This window comes from Theobroma cacao, chromosome 6 (genome assembly GCF_053813885.1).
Source record: "Theobroma cacao isolate CCN51 chromosome 6, ASM5381388v1, whole genome shotgun sequence".
NCBI classification, from domain to species: Eukaryota; Viridiplantae; Streptophyta; class Magnoliopsida; order Malvales; family Malvaceae; genus Theobroma; species Theobroma cacao.
In genome coordinates, this window is record NC_142644.1 from 29,268,026 (window position 1) to 29,289,126 (window position 21,101).

At 38.3% G+C, this 21,101-nt stretch overlaps 4 protein-coding genes and 1 pseudogene across 4 annotated transcripts; 2 read left to right on the forward strand and 3 right to left on the reverse strand.

Annotated features, from left to right (window-relative positions):
• Positions 1 to 832: 832 nt before the first annotated feature.
• On the reverse strand, positions 833 to 3,422 carry LOC18596818 (uncharacterized). Its single transcript, XM_088807697.1, has 2 exons — positions 2,690 to 3,422; positions 833 to 2,341 (listed from the first exon to the last, which is right to left on the reverse strand). The coding sequence occupies exon 2, from the start codon at positions 2,111 to 2,113 to the stop codon at positions 1,139 to 1,141; it is 975 nt and encodes a 324-aa protein (XP_088663823.1). The 5' UTR covers positions 2,114 to 2,341; positions 2,690 to 3,422; the 3' UTR covers positions 833 to 1,138.
• Positions 3,423 to 5,286: 1,864 nt separating this feature from the next.
• Positions 5,287 to 6,457, reverse strand: LOC18596819 (Late embryogenesis abundant protein (LEA) family protein). The gene is made up of 3 exons (XM_088807534.1): positions 6,290 to 6,457; positions 5,774 to 6,150; positions 5,287 to 5,717 (listed from the first exon to the last, which is right to left on the reverse strand). The coding sequence occupies exons 1-3, from the start codon at positions 6,419 to 6,421 to the stop codon at positions 5,396 to 5,398; spliced, it is 831 nt and encodes a 276-aa protein (XP_088663660.1). The 5' UTR covers positions 6,422 to 6,457; the 3' UTR covers positions 5,287 to 5,395.
• A 5,947-nt stretch (positions 6,458 to 12,404) lies between these two features.
• Positions 12,405 to 15,335, forward strand: LEC2 (AP2/B3-like transcriptional factor family protein). Its single transcript, XM_018123244.2, has 6 exons — positions 12,405 to 13,010; positions 13,145 to 13,219; positions 13,716 to 13,816; positions 13,924 to 13,970; positions 14,076 to 14,149; positions 14,871 to 15,335. The coding sequence occupies exons 1-6, from the start codon at positions 12,405 to 12,407 to the stop codon at positions 15,333 to 15,335; spliced, it is 1,368 nt and encodes a 455-aa protein (XP_017978733.2).
• Positions 15,336 to 16,406: 1,071 nt separating this feature from the next.
• Positions 16,407 to 18,480, forward strand: EMB3113 (Ribosomal protein S5 family protein). Its single transcript, XM_007025523.3, has 2 exons — positions 16,407 to 17,152; positions 17,970 to 18,480. The coding sequence occupies exons 1-2, from the start codon at positions 16,491 to 16,493 to the stop codon at positions 18,217 to 18,219; spliced, it is 912 nt and encodes a 303-aa protein (XP_007025585.1). The 5' UTR covers positions 16,407 to 16,490; the 3' UTR covers positions 18,220 to 18,480.
• Positions 18,481 to 19,654: 1,174 nt separating this feature from the next.
• Positions 19,655 to 21,101, reverse strand: LOC18596822 (ADP/ATP translocase pseudogene; annotated as a pseudogene).

Consider the following 21,101-nt stretch of genomic DNA (forward strand, 5'->3'; position numbering starts at 1 on the left):
TCCATTCCATCTTCTAGACTGAATAGATTAATTAGACATTCTTAAAGCTACTTATTGCTTAGGGAAGGTCAAACCATATAGAGGCAATAACCTACTACTCTATTGAACTTCTTTGCTAATTTCGAGATATTTGGTCACCCCCAATATTGCTTTGGATGTTGCTGCTATGCCCTCTCCACCAAATCCAATCTGACACAGATCAATTGACCATTTCGACCCCAATACGTATCTTGTGCAGGTGATGAAACAAAATCATGCAGGCCATGACTTAGTATATATAGTATATATATGTGCGTGCTTCATAATAGGTCCAAATCCAATTCATCTTGAAACGACAATTTCAAGTTCAATTCAAATTTCTTTCTATCAATTTAAATAGTTCGATAACAGTAATAGAAAAAGAATCCAAGTCAAATTTGTTGTTCTTTCTATGTTTGAGTTTAGCTACTAGGAATGTATACACAGAGAGTCAAAGAAAGCGAGAGAGAGAGAGATAAAGTGAGGGCAATTGGAATAGTAAAGTGAAGGACCAAAGCATTGCAAATCGTCAGTCAGCCACATGCACCAGACGAACCATCTTTGTCTTAACAACTTTTACAAAGACAACAGCTCCACTATCCATGCACTCTTTGCCTATTCTTCTTCTCTCTTTTAGACCTTTTGCAAACCCTACTTAACTACAAAGCAAAGTCCTTGCTTTTTCTGAATGGATCCTAATAGGATCTTTTTTCACGCAACAAAGCAGAGGGTAAAACAATCAAACGAAAGCTCAAACATGAAACTTGTACCCCCCTTACAATATCAAAAAGTTCAGAAACAAGCAAAACCCGACTGAGAATAAATCTCTATAACATAAAAACAAATGGCTATATGTATTTGCCGCTATTCTTTCATTTACAGGAACAACCACACTACAACATTCTCCCTAAATATTCATTTCCTCAATTTGAACCAGATTAAAACCAAACCAAACAAATATAACCAAACAGACAACGAATGTAGCGAAAGAAATGTGAGGTTCAATGGCTTTTTGTACACGAAAGGCAAAAAAATTCCTTTTAGATTTATTAAGCTATCTACCTTTAGGCGTTTTTTTTTTCTTTTGGAGGGAGCTACAACAATGTCAGAAGAAAAAACACTATGGAGGAGCACCATATCCTGGAAGATCAGGCCATTGATTTGGATTCAAAGATGAAGCACCCGAGGTGTTGCTGGGGATAGTGTTGCCAGCGGTGCTTGTGCTGCTGCTGTTGTTGTTGATACTCCACAAACCCCCTTCCGAGACTGTAGGGTTACTACTGTTGATGAAACTTTGATGCCAATTCTGCTGAGAAGAGCCTGCAGCTGGCCTGCTAGACTGAATTAAGCCCTCTTGATCAGCTGGGTACATATTTCCAGTCTTTTCTCTGTTTCCCATATGAAAGAATTGGGTCTGCTGAATTGGCTGATGCTGTTGTGACCCAAAAGAAGGGACACTGTATCCCTGCAAAAGACCCAAATTTGAAGAACCCCCCAAGTCACCACCAATACTAAGAGCCTGATTGCGAGGTTGATTAAAAGGTTGTGGTTGGTTCATTGACTGAATTGCTGCCAAAGAAGACAAGAACCCACCACCAGGATAATACGATCCCATCGAAGAAATAGCAGCCGATGAAGCCAAACTACCAGACTCCTTGGTTCTCAAAGCAGTACTTGCGCCGATCATTGGATTAGAAGAGATCATACTTTGTGGTGTTGTCAAGTTTTGTTGTTGCGCTTGCTGCTGAGGTATCTGCGGCTGCGACCTTGAATTTTCACCAGAAGAAGAAGTCTTTGTGCGCTTCCCTTTCCTGCAACCACCTCCCACAGGCACGTTTCTTAGGGTTCCACCCTGAGTCCAGTACCTTCTACAATTCTTGCAGAAGTAACGCGGCTGCGACAGACTGTAATTGTTGTAGTAACAAAACTTTGTATTGAGAGACTCACAACGAGGACACTTTTGAGGTGGGTGCTGTTGTTGTTGCTGCTGCTGCGGCTGTTGATTCTCACCCGTCAACGGCTTCAATCTCCGGTCTTGCTGTTGATTCTGTTTCATGTCTTGATCGCTTACTCCGCCGCCTCTATCTTGCTGCATCTCTATAGCTATATATTCCTTCTTTCTGATGGTGGTGCTGTTGGGTGATTTTATTAATTCTTTTTCCGTTAATCTGATATGGAATCAAGATTTTGGGTTTGCTTTGGGTTTCGGTGTTGGGGTTTGGTGCATGCAGGTTTGGGATGAGGCCTAAGAGAGGTGAGGCGTTTCAGATATAGAGCTGTATGCTAACTCTACGTGTCTGCCTCCGGGTCTTGAGAATCTCCACTGTGCAAACAAAACCACGGCGATCGTTACCTTGTGTGCATGCCTATTTTCTTTTTTTTTTTTTTCTTTTTCCCTCTTATCTCTACCTACCAACCCACCTCAACAAAACCATGGCTCTTCAGTATTCCCAAGTCTCAAATATATAACTTTTTTCAGCAAAAAACCAAATGGTAATCAAGAACCTAAATAATGAAAATATCCCCTTAAAACCCAACAAAATCTCCACAGATTTACATCTCCACAAAGAGGAGAGAAAATCACATGCATACTGATATGTACATACAAATATACTCTAATCTAGATACGCAGAATTGATGTGAATGTATTAAGAGCGAGGGAGCGACTGACCTGCTTTTAAGAGAGGTAAAAGAAGAGAAGATGTACGAGTGTCGGGCGTGGACAAAGTCCACTAGGGAAAGGTCTCAATCTGGAGTGAAGAGAGAGATAGAAAGATATTAAGAGGAAAGAAAAAAAAAAAAGAACTGGATGTCTGTTGGTTCAGTGAAAGTACAGTTGATTATAGAGAAATAGTTGTGTTTAGGTTCAGTCCCATATCACACACACGAATCCAGGAAGAAACATAAAGCAAGGACAGGACCAACAGAACCCCCAGTTTCTTGACCCTGATTCATTCAGGGTCATCAGAATTGCATGAAGTAGCAGATAAAGTCAATACACAACAAATTAAATGGCTAAAGAAACTCACACCCCACAACCTTGATTCAGTCTTTAATGTGTTTGTGAGAGCCAAAGATTTTCTGGCCTGACAAGAAAAACGAGATATACAGCCAAGAACGGACAAAGAAAAGAGAGGGACAAGGAATTAAGTGAGAGATAAATAGCTAGCTATAGGGGAGAGACAACATAATAGGGACTGGACCAGTAGACAGTGGGCAAATAGGCGGCGCGGCCCAAGAGAGGGTGGCGTGGCGGTCGGCAATGTGGTGGTGGGCTATGTCAGACCTCAGTTAACTACTGTTTTCTTCGCTTTGCTTTTCTGTTCTTTTCCTTTCTGCTTTCCCTTTCCTCTCTCCGCCTTTCTCTCTCATTCCACTTTCATATTTCTGTGTATGAACATTCTCTCTCCTGAGTCTTCCATTCTCTATTATTTTATTTCATATTTATATTTTTCATTTTTTTATTTCTTTTAATACGAAAATTCCTGTTATGTTGTGATTGGCATCGGTTTCATGCCATTGTCGGAGGATTATGTCCATAACCCTCGACCTCCTACTCCTACTTGCCGAGAAAGACCATTTTGTCCTCGGTAGCCATTCAGATTTCCATGTGATTGCCAACTGAACCTTTACCAATTTTATTCTAATTTTAGTAATATGAAACTATATTTTTTATATTGTAATGTTTCTCTATGTTAATTCCATTCAGGGAAATCTTGAAATTTTTTCAAACTTTTTAATATTGCATATTCATTAAGTCACTTTCAACGAAGCTTGTGTATTTACAAGTGTAACAGTGGATTAAATGTAGTCCTAAACAAAGTAATACCTACTCCTACTTGATCTATCCTTCCATCTTTGCATACAACTACTAGATATGTACCATGTTATTATTCATGATATCTACCAAGTTATTTATTGTTATAATAATATTGTGAGTTGAATTTTCACTTATAAAGTCATGTTGAAGATTTGACTTGAATTGAATCAAGTTTGAAACCTTGAGATACTATTCGTTTTGATGGATAATTTTAATATTTTTTTATTATTAGTTATTTTTCATTTTTTTGACACATAGCTTTGGTTTACATTAAAACTCCTCTACTGAAAATAATCAATTCATAATACATAATTATCATTGAGAATAAGAGATTTTGAAAATGTACACTTACGATTAAAATCAAATACTTAACTATAAAGTTAATTATATTTCTTATGAAATGTAGACCATCAAATCTCAATAAATGTAAGGTTTGATCCAAAGTTTTTATACAACCAGATGTACCAATTGAGATAACTAGCTCGCTCTAGAATCATTAATACAAACAAAACTATATGTAAGGGTAGTAATGGTATTGAAATACCAAGTTAAAATCTTATAACAATCACTTCAGGATTTTTGACTCTGACAGAAATGGGGGACGTTATAAGGGGGGAGGGGCACGTGCGCCAAGCCACGTGACCGAAGAAGAGAAGGCAGAACAGAACAGGGAAGGGATCACAACTGCTCCCCTAGGCCTCCACTTTGAAGACAAAACATTAGCGTATCTGTTTCACTTCCGTTCCATTTGGGATTTGGTTTTTGGTCAAGGAGAAATGAAAAGAAAAAACGCTTGCCTATGTTTGAGTTCATCATTTTCTTATGTGTACGGGGACATTTCTGTGGACCCCATCTTTCTACGTGGTCCCCAAGGTGGGGGTGGCTTCGGCAGCTAGGTGGCGCTTGTTGTTGGTGTTTCGCTGTTCATGATTTGATCACCATGTTCACCATTTTTCCCTGTTTTCGAGACTTGAAAAACGGGATGTTCGGGCCAATACGTATTTTTCTTTTGGGCTGCTGGATTACTACTTTGCTATGTTTTTAAAAGCTTGGGCTTGTGTTTCGGCCACTGCTCGAGCTAGACCAAGAATTGTAAGTTTAAACGAAGTGCAAACCTTGAAGGGTGTAAACAGGGGGTATTCTGTGTTCATTGTTTGGGCTTGCCTTGTCTCTTGGTGCCACATGCACTCGTCAGAAATTCAATGCCATCAGCTTGACAATGGCCTTTTCGAACTAAAAGTTCCTCTAAAGCAAACACTATTATGCTTGATTCAACACTATATTGATGATTTTAACCCATCAAATCCAGATAAACCCTTCCTATATTGGTTAGATCTTAGGAACCTAAACAAAGGAATTAGAACCCAATATTCCTCCTCCATATTCAATTTCACTGTTACTATTTTTAAACATAAATGCTGATAGTTTTAGCAGATTAATGTGACAAATATTAACTTGTCATGCTTACATAAATTAAACACTATGATAACCATTAGGCCACCACACTTAACTTATTTGCTTTGAACGATAACGAGAAAACACCCAACAAACTCCTTTTCAGTACTTTCTTTCACCATCTTCTCTTCTGGCACGCGTCCTCAATTCCACAACATCGTCACCCATCCTCTTCACTTCCACCTCCTCCTCATTCTTCCCAACCAGAGTCTCCTTGATCTTCTGCGTCGTCCCCTTGGCGGCGTCCCACGCTCCCTGCACCGTCTGCTTTGCCTTCTCCCCAATACTTTGCACTGTCTCTAAGGTCTTGGTGGCCACAGAACCAGAAATCTCCTGAGTCTTCTCCTTCACACCGTGTGCTTTTTCTCTGGCTTTCTCCTTCAGTTCGTATGCAGTTTGTGAAGATTTCTCTGTGCCTTCTTCTTGGTATCCTGCGCATATTCTTTGGCCTTTTCCTTTGCGTTTTGGGCAGTCTCGGATGCTTTCTCTGTTCCCTTCTCCGCCATCTCCTTGGTCTCGTGCGCATACTCGTTGGCTTTCTGTTTCGCTTTCTCTTTGGTGCTTTGGGCAGTCTCAGCCGCTCTGTTCGTTACTTCTTTTGCTTTCTCAGCTGCCGATTCGGCAGTTTCTTTTGTTTTCTCCTTGGTTTTGTGTGCGTATTCTTTCGCTTTCTCCTTCGCTTCCCGTGCTTGTTCTTTTCCTCTTTCTATGGCTGCTTCGGAGTCATCTTCATCTACATAGGCCATCTTAGCTTCTTCGTCGGATGATGATGAATAATCCTTTCCCCTATAGGCCATGTCAGCTTTCGGGTCTCTTTCTTCATATGCATTTCTGCCTTGAAATTGAAAACACCAATTCTAGAATCAGCGGAAACGGCTTCACCAACAAACCAGAAAGTGTTTAGACATGAAATCATCACTGAAAACTTCACCAAATACATTCAAAGTGAAGAACAAGAGCAAAGCAAAGAGTACTCCTCTAGGTTTTTTGTTTTACCTCTTGGTGTTTGGAGGCGGTGGTAGTGAAGCAGACTCGTGAGACTTTGTGGGAGGATCTTAGAGATGAAGTTTGAGGAAACGCTTTCGAAAGACGGAACATCGTGCTCTTGGCTATGAACGTGGCTGCCATGATTGAGGATCTGTACTTTCTTCGAACGGTGTCTTCTTTAGGTAGTTTCTTTTTGGGTATTCTTAAAGATAAAGATGTTATTAACACTCTTTATAAGTTTAACTATTTTAATTAAGTTGAATAAAATTATCTTTAATGAAGTTACACGTTATGATGTTACACGCCATGTATCTGTGACAAGCTATGGTTAGTGTGTTACATGCTATATACAAAAATATGTGACACGCCATACACAAAAACCTATGATAAGCTATGGTTAACTTGTTACACGTCATGTACAAAAATCTGTGACAAGTCGTGGTTAGCGTATTACACACTATATATAAAAATATGTGACACGTCATGTACAAAAACCTGTGATAAGTCATGGTTAGCATGTTACACGCTATGTACAAAAATATGTGCAAAGCCAAGTACAAAATCCTGTGACAAGTTATGATTAGGTTGTTACACGTCATGTACAAAAACTTGTGACAAGCCATGGTTAGGTTGTTACACGTCATGTTGAAAAAAAATACTGTTGTTACACGCCATGTAAAAAAACATGTTATACGTCATGGTTAAAAAAAGTTGTTACACGTCATATTGAAAAAAAAATATTATTGTTACACGCCATGTTGAAACAATATTATTGTTATACGACATATTTAAAAACATTTTGTTATACTTTAATGTCTAAAATGTTGTTATTGTTACTTACGAACCAAAACTTCAAATCCTCTCAACTTTTTTTTTATTTTTCTGACAATTTGGCACAGATTAAAGTGTTTCTAACATGTTTTCATAAATCAAAATACAAATACTTTTTTTTATCTAAAACACCTACTTTGACTAAAAAAAAAATCTTTGAAAACCTAGATTTATAAATTTCAAAATTTTAAGTTTATAGGTATTTAGGTCTCGAATTGATTCAACTAAAAGCTATTTTATACATTTGTGATTATTTTTTCAGTTTTATTTTTATCTAAAATACCTAAAAATCGAATTTTTCAAACAGTCAACCACCCACCAAAGCACGTCAAAACCATTACTTGGTGTCTTGAAAGAGTAAGAAAGAGAAATCTGAAAATGCGGGAGAGAAAAATCGAAAGCATAATAGATGAATATCGAACAGAGAAATTGATAAAATTTTAGAGACTGAGATGGTGAGAGAGAAATTCAAAGCACAGATGAGGAGTACTGAAAAAAAATTATGATGAATAGTTTAATTTATTTAAAATAATTTAAAGGGTATTTTCATCGAGTCAAAACTAAATATGAATAAAAACAGTTAAATTTATTTTGATAATTACTTTTAAAATATCTTTATAAAAAAAAGTCAATCTCTCACAATTTCCTCTTTCTTTTTTTTCAATTCCTTCCCCTTATTTGGCCATGCAAACTATGTGGAGGAAGAGAAGGAGAAGGTGGCAGCCTAACTGATTGACATGTCGTACCATTTGATGCCACGTGTTGGACATGTGTAATTTTTGAGGGTCTTGTTCTGTTCAACAAGTCAACACATGTTATTCATTTCCAAAACACCCTCCAAGCCCCCAGGGTCCAGGTTCCCCTGGCTAAATCGACCCGGCCTGAAATGTCAGGTCTAGGTTCACAGACGTTGGCCCAAGGGATCGAGCTTTGTTGGGTCCATCCCATCTCTGTCAGTATATAACCTAATACATTTCTCTAGTCGTATAGGTTTCCTAATCCATGGCCTAGGGAGATTTACGTTTGTGAGTCTAGACCAGGCATTGGGCCTCAGTCTCAACTCAGAACTTCATTCAAGATCAAAGCACGAACCGACCCACATGGCTGGCAACGATGCCAAACCGGTGCTATACTCTGTCATCGAACTATTGTAACGGTTCGAATGGTATTCAACACAAGACAGCAAAAAGGGGAGGCTATAATCAGATAGTCAAATGCACTCTCGGATATCACAGCAATTCAGCCAATGCTACTGAGAATACGGTTAGAGAAAGCACATGATCAGCACTTTCAAATATGTGGTATCTATCTTTTATTAGTAGTGCTTTATGTGCTAAAAACATACAAGTTCTAAGCCATTATCTATTTTACTTTTCTTGTTTGAAGCCATGAAGGGAATTATCACGTTTTACAGGCCAACCCTTTACTTCATTTGAACCAATTATGAATGTTATTCTCATTATACTTCATTTGTTGAAATTGAATAATCATGACATACACAATTGTCCTTAAACTTTTCCTTAGTTGAAATTTAATTCAGAGAGGAGCCAAGTGCTTTGCTCAGATAGGGAGTTCATTTTTTCTGTAATTTGGTCTCAAGTTAAAGAATCACACAAACAGATATTACATATCAGCATAGCTAATACTTCAATACTGTGATAGGTTTTCTATATGATACCTTTCAATGAAAGACATACTAGGGATGAAAGGAGCTGTATGTTTTGACTTGATGTAACTTCAGTGTGTATATAGAAGTAGAGCCTGTTTAAGGATGACATTATACATTCCAATTTTCAAAATAACAACACTCATCCTGATGCTAGATAGCCTTAACAAATAAAGCTTTAGAATCTGGTCCTTGGTCCTGCACCAGTCAATTATAAGCTTTTTCACTATAGGAAGGTGCCTAATGTGACCTTTTGAATAGTTAGTCTGGAGATAAGCTATTGAAACCAGAGATCAGATTGTTTAAAGGGTTAATGAGATGCTGGTCATAGAGCTCCACCTTTGATCATCACTTAAATTTTGTTTATTAATGCCCCCTTACAGTTTTAGCCTCCTTTTTAAAGTTAGAGCTTTTTAATATCTTCCCCTTCTTCCTCTATGCTTCTAAGGACTGCCAAATCCATTACCATTTCATACATATCTTTCTGTCATCTTTATTTGTAATGCTACCTTGCTGTTCTAGTTTATTGTACGAAAAGCCAAAGTCCTTGAATCTCCTCTTGCATAGGTATCTACAAAAGATGATATTTCTAAACACCAGTGTGAACTGGCCTGTAGGATATGCTTGTCAATCTATGATTCTGAGCAAGTATTTTGTATATTTATTCTAGAATGTAAAAATAAGGAAGTGGACATGAATGATAAAGTGATTCCCCTTACGTAATATTGTCTTTGTGGAGTGAAAATAATGGTACTCATTCAACGTGCTTAGCGTTACATTCTAGATGTTGACAGCTATCGGCATCTTAGGCAGGTGTTGCTACCTGGGCTTCTTTAATTGCATGAAGCTCCTCCTCCTGGTCTATATAGTTCAAGGTTGTGCCTGTATCGCCTCACAAGCCCATCTATCTCTACTCTCTCCTGAAATGCTCCTTGTCTGGTACAATACCAAATTTGCTTCTCTTGTTTCAAAATCCTCAAAGCTTGAAGTTTATAATTGTTGTAGAACCATTAGTTTCATATAAGTAATGGACAGAGGTCCTTTCTGATGACATGGAGACTTTTCTCTATCGTTCCTCTGCAAACAGAGAATTGTGACTTGCTTTGTAAGTAAGTGCAAAAATTCTCCATGATCAGGCTTGTGCTTGCTATGGCAGTTCTTAATCAAATGGCATTCTTATGGTAGCTAACATATTAAGTTGTTTTTTAAGTTCTCTTTGTCAAAACCCTATATGCCTGCTTTTCATTTTCTTAGGCTGCCTGTTCACATTTTCACTGAAGATTTTAGAATTTACAGCCTTTATTTGCATTCTATATTTTTATCTGCCATAATTTTGGACTTCCTGTGTGCATACTCGTTACTGTCGGTAGAGTCAACACTACCTGTAAAGCTTCATTTTTTCTTGATCTTGGCTTGGCATTACCTTATACTCCCTCCCCCCCCCCCCCCCCCCCCCCCCCCCCCCGATATTTGATACCTTATTATAAGATCTGTTTCTGTATATGTGGATGATGTGATGTAGTGAGAATAAGAAACTTCAAATGGAAAGGCTAGGAAGGAAAAGGAAATAAAGATAGTAAGAGATCAAAAATTATTTCTTTCTTTAAATGGGAGACATAAATGTGAAAAAATTACTAAATTTCATGTTACCACTGCATATGCCATATATTTTGAGCAAAAAGTACATGCATGTCTTGAAACATCATGCTTATCTTAGGATTTTGCTCTTGAACTGAAGATTTCTTATTTAAGGGCTTATTGGTAGAAACAAGATATAACATTGCATTGATGCAAACTGTTAGGTCCACAAAGACCACTATCACATTTCCTGCTAAGCATATGGTTATGCTGTTTTTGCTTTTATTGATACAAGCTATACCTAATGCACTAGATTGTAATGATGGACCGAAATCCAAGTTTATAATCAGCTTAGCAACAGAGAGGAATTTTGCAGAGTATGAAATTGTCAATGCTTGTATGCTATACTGTACTTCATCTTCACACAAAAGTTTTTATGCTCATGCAAAGATCATTCTTTCATAAAGATACCTGTTTTGTTGTAACTTTGCATGTTTGAGATCAATTTTAACCATAAATACTCAGAATTTGTTTTGATACCTTCATGTTGGATGGCTTTCTTGATTCTTGACATTTTCATACTTGGCATCTGCCCCTGCCATTATTCCCGATTGCTGTGTTTTCACCCGAGCAGGAAGAACAATCTCTTACACTAGATTAGCGATATGGCAACATATATTGAATGATAATAAGTATGCTGAAATGGCAGAGAAAAATCTTCAATGAATTGAGAGTCAGAATATTGTGTATGAGTTAGCTCCGCCGTAAATCCTAGACTTCGAAGTTAAGAAAGCATTCTGTAAATGTTGGTCATATGAGATATATATATATATATATATATATATATATATTCAACCACTGGCATTCATTTGTTTTCATGAAACAACAGATGAAATGTCCACCTCATAAAACTGACGATGTGTTTATTCTATTAGTTTTCTCCATTTTTAGTTCTTTTTGAGCGCTTCAATGTGTCAAACTTGTATCAGATAAGAATATTTTTCTCTTTTCCACAGGTTGAACTTGAGGGCAGCTTTGGATATGGCGTCCGAATGGCAGTGCAGTGGAGCGGATAATGGACACTGTGAAGTTAAACAAACAGCTAAGACAACTCTCAAGGACGCAGATATTCCTTCTTCGATTTCAGCCTCACTACCATATGACTCACCTTTCCACGAGCTTTTAGTCACAGTAGAGGAATTACCTAAATCCGATTTAGAAAAAACAAAAGCTAGAGATCACAACATATCTCCCCACGATTTTAAGATAATCAACTTCAAACCCTCAGACTACAAACTTTTATCCGAAACTCTATTATTAGAACAACTTAAATTTATCATTTAAGAAACATAGACTAGGTAGTATGTCTGCTATTTTTGCAGGTGACTTTTAATCTCAATGCAAGATTGTGGGACAACTCGCCTCTTAAGAGGAAGCCATCCGCTATGGAATAGCAATACTATCAAATCACGCACTTTTTCTCTTACAAAGTTTTAAAACTCAAAAAATCCCAACCCACCATCCACATATATAGTTCAATGCAGAAGGTTGCCTTTGGAGAGAGATTACAGAATTAATACAAGGCCATGGATATTAGTTTGAGTTAGCCAAGGATGCATGGTGTTTTGTGCAGGATGAGCCCAAGACTGCCACATTTAATCCAAAGGTGGCGCCAACTCTCTCTCAAGCTCTCTCAGTGGTCAGATGGGTATCCCAAAACCACCTTTCGCCGGCCACCTGTCACCCACCCCACCCCATTGGCAACCTCTCCCCTCTTCACTCTCTTTACTCTCTCTATATGCAATTTCGCGGCCTTTTTCTCTCTCCACACCGACCCCTCTGCACCACTTGACGCGTTTCTCATACCTTTTTCACACCTGGACTCACCCTACTGGTAGCATCTTACATCCCCCACGACCTTCTTGAACCAGATTTGTACTCACTACAAACACAAAATAAGAACACATACAAAGTACACTCTCATCAACCCTCTCTGATCACTAACATTTCAATCCCCTGGACTCATCATCACATTGCACCTTCTTTCAGATGGAAAACTCTTACACACCTTTTACTCCCACCACCACAACAACCACCAATACCACCCTGAGGCAACCAGACATGGGTTGGTCTCAGAATTCAGAGTTTTCCATCTATGAACCAATGAACTTGAAAAACTTCAGTTCAACACCCTTCTCAACAGCATCAAACTCTCAGTTTCATCATCCACCACAGTTTGTAGCACCTTCCCAAAGCCTGCAACCCCCATACAGACATCCCATAGAGCAGGCTGGTCACTCTTTAGCATATCCTATGTATCCTTTCTTTCTGGGGCAGAATGGGATTGAATATGGGGTATCCAGTTCGATTCATGCTAATAATGGGGTGCAAGGATCATGTTTCATGCAAACAGACGGGCTATCGAAGGAGCAAGAGAGAAGAATCATGGATCCTTATAGAACAAAGGTTGCAAGGATTAAACGAAAGCTGGCACGCCAAAGAAGCCTTAGCTTGCAAAGAAATGCTTCCTCAGGGGCTTCAACTCAGGTGGATGCAAGGAGACTGACCAGCTCTGGTGCTGACAATAGTACTGATGTGAATAACAGCAATGATACTAAAAGGGATCTGTACAAGTTTTGCACACCAGACAACAAGGTGCATTTTGAAAAGTGTTAATCTGCGATTTTAGATTGTTTTCTTTTCCTTGTCAGTTAATGATGTTTGGGCATATTGTTTTCATAATCTTGAGTTCTTGACTGATGAGTGAGATTGTTTAACTTGGGATGCAGAGACTGAGAGTGTTGCTGAGGAAAGAGTTAAAGAACAGTGATGTTGGGTCCCTTGGGAGAATTGTCCTTCCAAAGGTGAGGTTTACTTGATCCATAAGGGGAATTCTCAAGGCCAGTTCTTCCACCTATGATCCTGCTTGTTTGGTTTTCAGATCTATATATTCTTTTTTTTTACCCCCTGCAAAGATATAAGTGAATTTTGAAAGAAGAGAAAGAAGTAAAAGAGCCAACCAATGACTATTCTTTCGTTTCCGCTCATTGACTACTGCAACTTGTTGTCATCTAGACTGCAGCAATAACTAATCAATCCTTTCTTGACTGCTCGATTCTTGCACAAAATATACAGTAAAAGGAAAAAGAATGAGTTAGTAATCTTGTTAAGTCATTATCTTCCAATGCTATTAATGAGCAAGCACAATTATGACTATCTTGCATGCTGGTTCATATTTTATAAATGATGCTCTTTTTGTTTCTGTCTATCCAATTTCTTTTTCCTCTATGTTCTTCTCCAAAGTGTCATAGCCTCTAGTGTTTGAGCTTTATCTAACGTGGCTTCCTGCAATTTAATCAGAGAGAGGCAGAGGGAAATCTTCCAACTCTTTCTGACAAAGAAGGCATCCAAGTAATGATCAAAGATGTATACTCTAACCAAGTGTGGACCCTTAAATATAAGTAAGTAGTGCAGGTACTTTATTTTTGTACTATCTTCATTTCCTTTGGATATGCTACTCAAAGATGTTAAAGCAACATAGAAATGCTTTTGTTGATTGATGTCACAGGTTCTGGTCCAATAATAAGAGTAGAATGTATGTGCTTGAAAACACTGGTAAAACCCTTCAAGCCAAATGACTCTTAGTTCAGCCCCAAACCCTTTCTTTTTGTTATTACTTACAATTTCATTATGTTCATAATCTCATTTGCAATTTACCAGGGGACTTTGTAAAGCAAAATGGACTGGAAATTGGAGATTCCCTTACCCTTTATGAGGATGAAAGCAAGAATCTCGTGAGTCTTTCCTTCATTATTACCATGATACTAGTAATTAAGATTTTGTTTAAAAACTAAAAGTGGGATTGGAACAAGGAAAGGGTAAAAAAGATGCTTTAGCTTAGCTGGAGGACAGTAATGCCCTTGGATATATCCCCTTTGGAAGGATGTGAAGAGAAAAGGACAAGAATGGGGGAAATGGTTGGAATGGTTAAAACAGGCATAGCCTTAAATGGCACGTAACAGATGATGTGTTGGCAGTAGACTTGCCTTTCTAAAAGACAGCTAGGACTCTGCACGTGCTTGGCACGAGCACTGCAGCTTTGTGGGCTGAGCAACGGTTCGCCTTTGTAGCTGAGCTGGACTAAACCAGGTCATAGACTTAGTCGTAGCATCACAACCGTACCTATCTTCATCAGTTTGTCTCATATAAGCACGTTCCCCTTGACAGGAAAAACTCATATATAGACAAAATCTGTTGAAAGTTTGAAGAAAATGGGGGAAATGCTTCTTTTCAGTGGTCCTTTTTCAACTTCTGACAGCATAAGAGAGAACTAAGAACACCCAATAATTTATAATGCAGAAATAGCATATCTTAATTTTGTTAATTGCATGAAGTAGAGAAGTATAAATTCAGCATGCTGAAGCCTTTCTTTGTTATACTTTTGACCCTGCATGTGCCATGGCGCTGAAACTCAATGTCTTTCCTTTTTTTTTTTTTCCACCCGAGGGGGAGCAGTATTTCTCCATAATAAAGTTGGAAAGGATTATTGCTGCCAACCCTCCAAGCAATCATCAGCACTCCGACAATGAAAACAACTACTACAGCAACAACGACCACCACCATATGTACTTGCCTTTTACATGCCAATCCAGAGATGAGGAAGAAACATCATTAGAATTACTCATAGAACAGCTCAAACACAAGGAACAACAAGAAACTAACGACCTTATGTCTTTGCCTATGGACGCTGCTTATTCGCATAGACTGCCTGAGGAAGCCAAGAGTTTTCTATCCGACGCCGACGGCGTTGCTAGCATGGAAACCTACACCCCGATAGCTGCAACTACACTACAAACCTCGTCGACGTTGTTACGAGGTAAGGCCAAGAGTGTAGATGATTTTCAGCTCAATAACTTCGACGACTGCTATGGCGGTCTTGATATGCTACCTGATGTCAATCACTACAATTTTTCACTTTGAGCATGTCAGCAGCAAGCTTCATGGGATCAAAGAGATTCATAGTCAACTAATTTCTTCTTTTTTTTTTTTTCTTTATTTCTATTTATTTATAGATACATAATTGTTTCTGGGGTTGTGAAGGGTACAGGAAATAATTTTTTTCTTATTTTTTTTTTGGTTTTGAAAGGCATTAGGAAAGAGAACATTGAATCTTTCTCTTGCTTAGATGTGTGCCTGCTTGAATGCTTAATTTGTTTCTTCAACTTAATTTATATCCCAAATGGGATTGAAATAAAAGAAAATTATACATAGCCTTCTGTCTTACTCTGTTGTGATCATAATATTTATGAACATGTACTTCTTCCCTTCCTTTTTCTTTGTCCCTCCTCGATTTTCATTAGGATTAATTAAAAATAAAAATTTTGATTTTAATGTATTTTAGATTAAGAAAAAAAAAGAGTATTAGATGTCTAAAACTTAAAAAAAAAAAAATCATTTACAAACATCTCAAAACAAAAAAAAAAAAAGACGAAAGAAGTTCTACATTATATTGATACCATGAGGTCGAACTTTTTAATGTTTGAACCAAAAAATTTAACAGTAAAATTTTGAAAATGTCAAGATCAAATATTCATGTATATTTATTATTCAAACAGCATAGCATTTCAAATTATAAATGGAAATTTTACTATAATTCTCTTTATACGTGATTGAAATTCATGAAAAATATGATTAAAATGAAAAAAATAAATTTATTGAAAGAACTCAAAATGATAAAAAGGATTAAGACAAAATACATCAAACAATTTTTTGTAATTTTCATTTTTTAGTAAATAAATTTTTTTAAAACAAAATAAAATTGTTTGGATTTTTTTTAGTAATTGCAATTAAACTATGACTGAATTAAATTACATATTACAAACGAAAAATAAAAAAATTCTCATTTTTGGTTTTTTTTTTTCATTTTTTTGGCCTTTTGTAATTTTCATGGATATAAGTACAAATGTACAATTTTTTTGCCAACATGGCACCAGATTGAAATTGTTCGGACTTGGTTGATGGGTCCATTTGTAACATGTTTGAGTTTCGCTTTTACATCGTCTCCCGACCCGTTTAGACAGTGCTGTTCTTTTGGGGATAAGCCCTCTCTTTCCGTTCACTCTTTTTCACTTATCCATGGCAGCAACAGCAGCAGCAGCAGCCCCGGCTCTCTCTTCCCTCTCTTCTCTCACTGTTCGCACCCCCACTCCTCCCTTTTCCTTCGTCTTCCCCGGACCCTTAAAACCCTTTTCTCTCTCCCGCTCATTTCCTTCCCTTTCCCTCATAGCCCATGCCAAAGCCTCCGACATCGACACTTCCTTCTTCGACAACGTCAACCCCGAAGAAGACGTCGTCTTCGACCCTCCAACGCCCCCAGAAGGCTTCACCCCACCACCTTCTTTCGACGATGGCCCCGACGAAACCGAAGACGAAATCGCCGCTGCCTATGAGGAGCTCTACGGCCCAGCCTACAGTGGATTCTCCGTTTTAGGCAACGATGTTTACGTGATGGACTCTAAAGTGAAGAAAACAAGTGCGTTTGGGAAAGTTAAGAAAGAGAAGGTAAGAGATGGCTTTGAGGAAAGAGTGGTTCAAGTTAGGAGAGTTACTAAAGTGGTTAAAGGAGGGAAACAATTGCATTTCAGAGCTATTGTTGTGGTTGGTGATAAGCAAGGACAAGTGGGTGTTGGGGTTGGGAAAGCTAAGGAAGTTATTGCTGCTGTTCAGAAATCGGCCGTGAATGCTAGGAGGAATCTTATCACTGTTCCTATGACTAAGTATTTGACTTTCCCACACCGGTAAGGAGTTTAATTTCTTGCTTTGGTTTAATTGGGGCATGGCATTTCATTGGAAAAGTTATGTTTTTGAGTTGTTTGAATGATGCAATTGGTCGTTTCTTTTTGGGGTTGTTTTAGTGATAGAGAAACTGTTCTGTCTTGGCCTCATGGATGTAAATATGATTTCTTTTTATGTTTAATCGAGTTTCCCTGAGCATTTCTTGCTCATTAATTGGATAGGTTGGTAATTCTTTGGAGTTTTATGTAGTTTATGCTAATTTATTACCTGATTCGTAGTTTTTAGATCCATTATTTTGCTTTGTATCTAAGACTAAAATGTTTTCAAAATGTTTATGCAGTGAATTTGTTTTAAACCTTTAATAGTGGTCCCTTAAACTCTTCCTCTATGGTAATTGATATGTTGTGATCTGGGATGCAATTTGGTCTTAAGTTTTCTGCTGAACCTGAAATGCCCTAATTGAGGCTTAATAGAGCAAATGTATATGAATTATGGTTCTATAATTCTTGTAATTTCAATTGAATCATATGAGACTTGATAGATTAGTCGTGTCTGAGGAATTTGTTGAAGCATCTGTATCAAAGTATCTAGCCTACAATCTTTTGCAGTTGCTGGAAGTGAAAGAATGGCAGGCTTTATAATGTTGAAATGTAGACAATGATTTCCTATGTGGGAAACCCTGTCATCCCTATTTCAGATCACTTGGTAGGATCATAGGTATATATCACCATGGGAGCTGACTTATCTTGGAATAATATAATGGTAAATAGGAGGCATGCCAATCTGCTTTTCTTAATCTCATCGGGAATTGGTTGGCAGATCTGAGGGTGATTTTGGGGCAGCAAAGGTGATGCTTAGACCTGCTTCACCTGGTACTGGAGTGATTGCAGGAGGTGCTGTGCGAATTGTTCTTGAAATGGCAGGTGTTGAGAACGCGTTAGGTAAGCAAATTGGAAGTAAAAATGCCCTTAACAATGCCAGAGCCACAGTTGTTGCAGTGCAGAAAATGAGGCAGTTCCGTGACGTTGCTCAAGAACGAGGGATCCCCATGGAAGAGCTGTGGAAGTGATGGTCCTGTAAGCAGGTTCACTTTTTACCCTCAACCTCTTCTGGCAATGTAGATTCTGTACACAAGGCTTTGGTAGTGTAAGTCTACCAACTACGAGATTTAGACATTTCTTTTGTTGATTATAATTGATGCTTTGCGTTTTAATCTTTTGAAAATTTGTTTCCGATTAATGTTACTCTGAGCTTCTATTAACATTTTCCTTTTTCTTTTCCATTTCCATATGTTATCTAATGTCAATACAAAACTCTTATTGCTCGAGCACTTGCCATTTATACTGATATTGGCTGTCATTCTTTGCATTGATTTCTGAGTCCAAGTCTATTGAGTGTCAATTTATAGATTGTAGTCTGCAAAATCTAATCTGCAATGAAGATGTGCCAGTAAAATCTAGGCATGAGCCAGGCTAACCTACTGACTTAGAATCTTGTCCTGGACGATCTAAAGTTAAAAGTTAAGATTATCACTGCAGACTTAATGGTAAAACTGGAAGCCATTAGCTGAAGCATAGCCGCCGTCACCACCATGCCTAGACCCGTTCCTCTTTGCAATAATAGAAAGCAGCAACTGAGACTGCCTGCCTTGGCACCTTCATAAAAGGGACTCTTGTTAAAGGATCCTGCATTTTGAAATTTTATGAAAATGCATTCAAAGGCCTCATGTACTGAATAGCTCCTTCTCATCTGATCGCATTGTATACTCGAGAGCTGAAACATGGACATTTTTTCTTTCTTGATTGCAGCCAAAACTTGGCTTCTATAGATATGTTAGCTTGTGCTCTACAGACATGTTCTCTTTGTTTTCATATTTTCTCTAGCGTCAAGCAAACCCTTAATCTGTCCAGCACGTGCATTTTATGCCTACTGGCCAGGATTCTTTACTATTCACAACAACTGCCATGAAAGAATCTTAAAACTTGTAATTTTTAACTATTGAGTTTAGCCGTCCAGGTTTATTCTGCATGGAACGTAAATCAATAAGGGAGACTGTCACGGTGCTGCTCAAGGATTGTGGAAGTTTAGAGCAATGCAAAATTTAACAGTTCTATGAGCAATGAAATGAAAGTAGACGAATGAAATATTCCAAATATGTAACACACACTGGCACATGTTACGACGACACAATTCTCATAAAGGTACCATACGAAGAAGAATTTTTATATAGGAAATCGCAGCAGAAGTAGCATACTGAACTGAATTAGTTATTGCCAGGGGAAAGCTATGCCGCTGTGTCAAAATCAAACCTAATGATATCATACCTTCCTTGCTACTCTGTCAATTTAACAAGTTTCCCAGCTTCGTTTAACCAAAAGACGATAGAACAAATGTTTCTCAGCTCAGAAAAGAAGGGAAAAGAAGGTCAAAACTGAACTTGGAATGAATGGAAGGCTAAGATTTTATCCATCATGACTGAATTGACTGCTGCCGTCACTGCCCTGTCACTTAACCCCGTCCTTCTTCCATTTAATGGAGAGAGCGAAACCAGGTCGGCCGCCATCACCCCCGTTTGCCATTGCAGCAAAATAAGCAGCATATAGGTGAGACAGTAACAACGCGTAACCCTTGAAAGCAACACTTACAAGGATATCTGCCCCTGCCCCTTTATAGAAGGACTCTACACCCTCAGTTTTGAAAATTTGCGCAAATGCATTCCGTGAGCTTTTATACTTGACAGCTTCTCCTGAGGTCATCATCATCCTCCTACTCACTGTGCCCAGAGGGTAGGAAGCCAGGCTGCCACTACAATCAAACACACAGTCCAAGATAGCTTTGCCCAAATCATTGTTCTGCAAAAGACAAGCATTTCTTAACCATAAACCAGACAACGTTACCTATTGAATCAAATTCATACAAACAGTTAATAGCTAAAAACACGGGTTTATCTGTTGGGAAAGTCTCACCTTTGAGTTTTGACACAAAGATTCAAAGACAACATTCAGAATCTTTTGGGAAAAAGAAAAAGATATGAAACTGCAGTTTAATGACATAAAAGAAAAAATCCAACTGACCTGCGATTGGATCGACAAATACTGATACCATGGCCTTAAAAGAGCGGATAGCGCTGTAATCACACCAACCTGAGCTAGTGCCATAGTATATCCACGGAACAATCCAGAAATGCCATCTACTTTCAGAGTTTTTCTGTACACATCAAGTATACCATTAAACTGCCTTTTGCTAGAGTAACCGGCAGTTTTGACATCATTTGCAGTTTTGACATCATTTGCCATGCGTGTTCCGGCATAAACTAATGGATAAACAAGAAACAGATTTGCAGCTGTAGAAAAACCACCTGCCGCTACTACCTCAAAAATACTCCACGAGCTATCTATACGACTTGCAAAATATTCGTAGGATTTATAATGTATGGCCTGTAGCACATAAAGCCGTAAGATGTTACAAAATCCTAACTCTTGAGAATAGGACAGCAACCTACAGGACAACTTTGGTGGAAGTTACCTTAGAGGAAACATATGCAGTGGCGATTGCAATGTTGCCTCTCCAAAGGGAAAGGATACCTTCCTTTCTGATTGTTCTGGCAAAGCAGTCAAATATTCCATTGTATGGTTGGGGCAGCCGACCTGACCTGATCATCCCGTTCTGGTTTTGCATCAGGAGCTTCACTCGCTCAAATGGAGCAACTGCTGTCCTGACAATACCTGTCGCAGCCAAATCAATCAGAACAGGATCTTTAAGGTTCTCCAATGGGGCTCCTGCAAAAGCTGGCGGCAAGGGTGTTACAATAGATGAAGATTTCCTGTTCACCAAGGCACCATCCACATGAATATTTTGCATTCTTGGAGTGTAATTAAAATGCCTGACTGGGAGGTCAGGTTGCCAATGTATCTTTTGAGATACAGATGGATGCATTGGCCCATGTTCCAT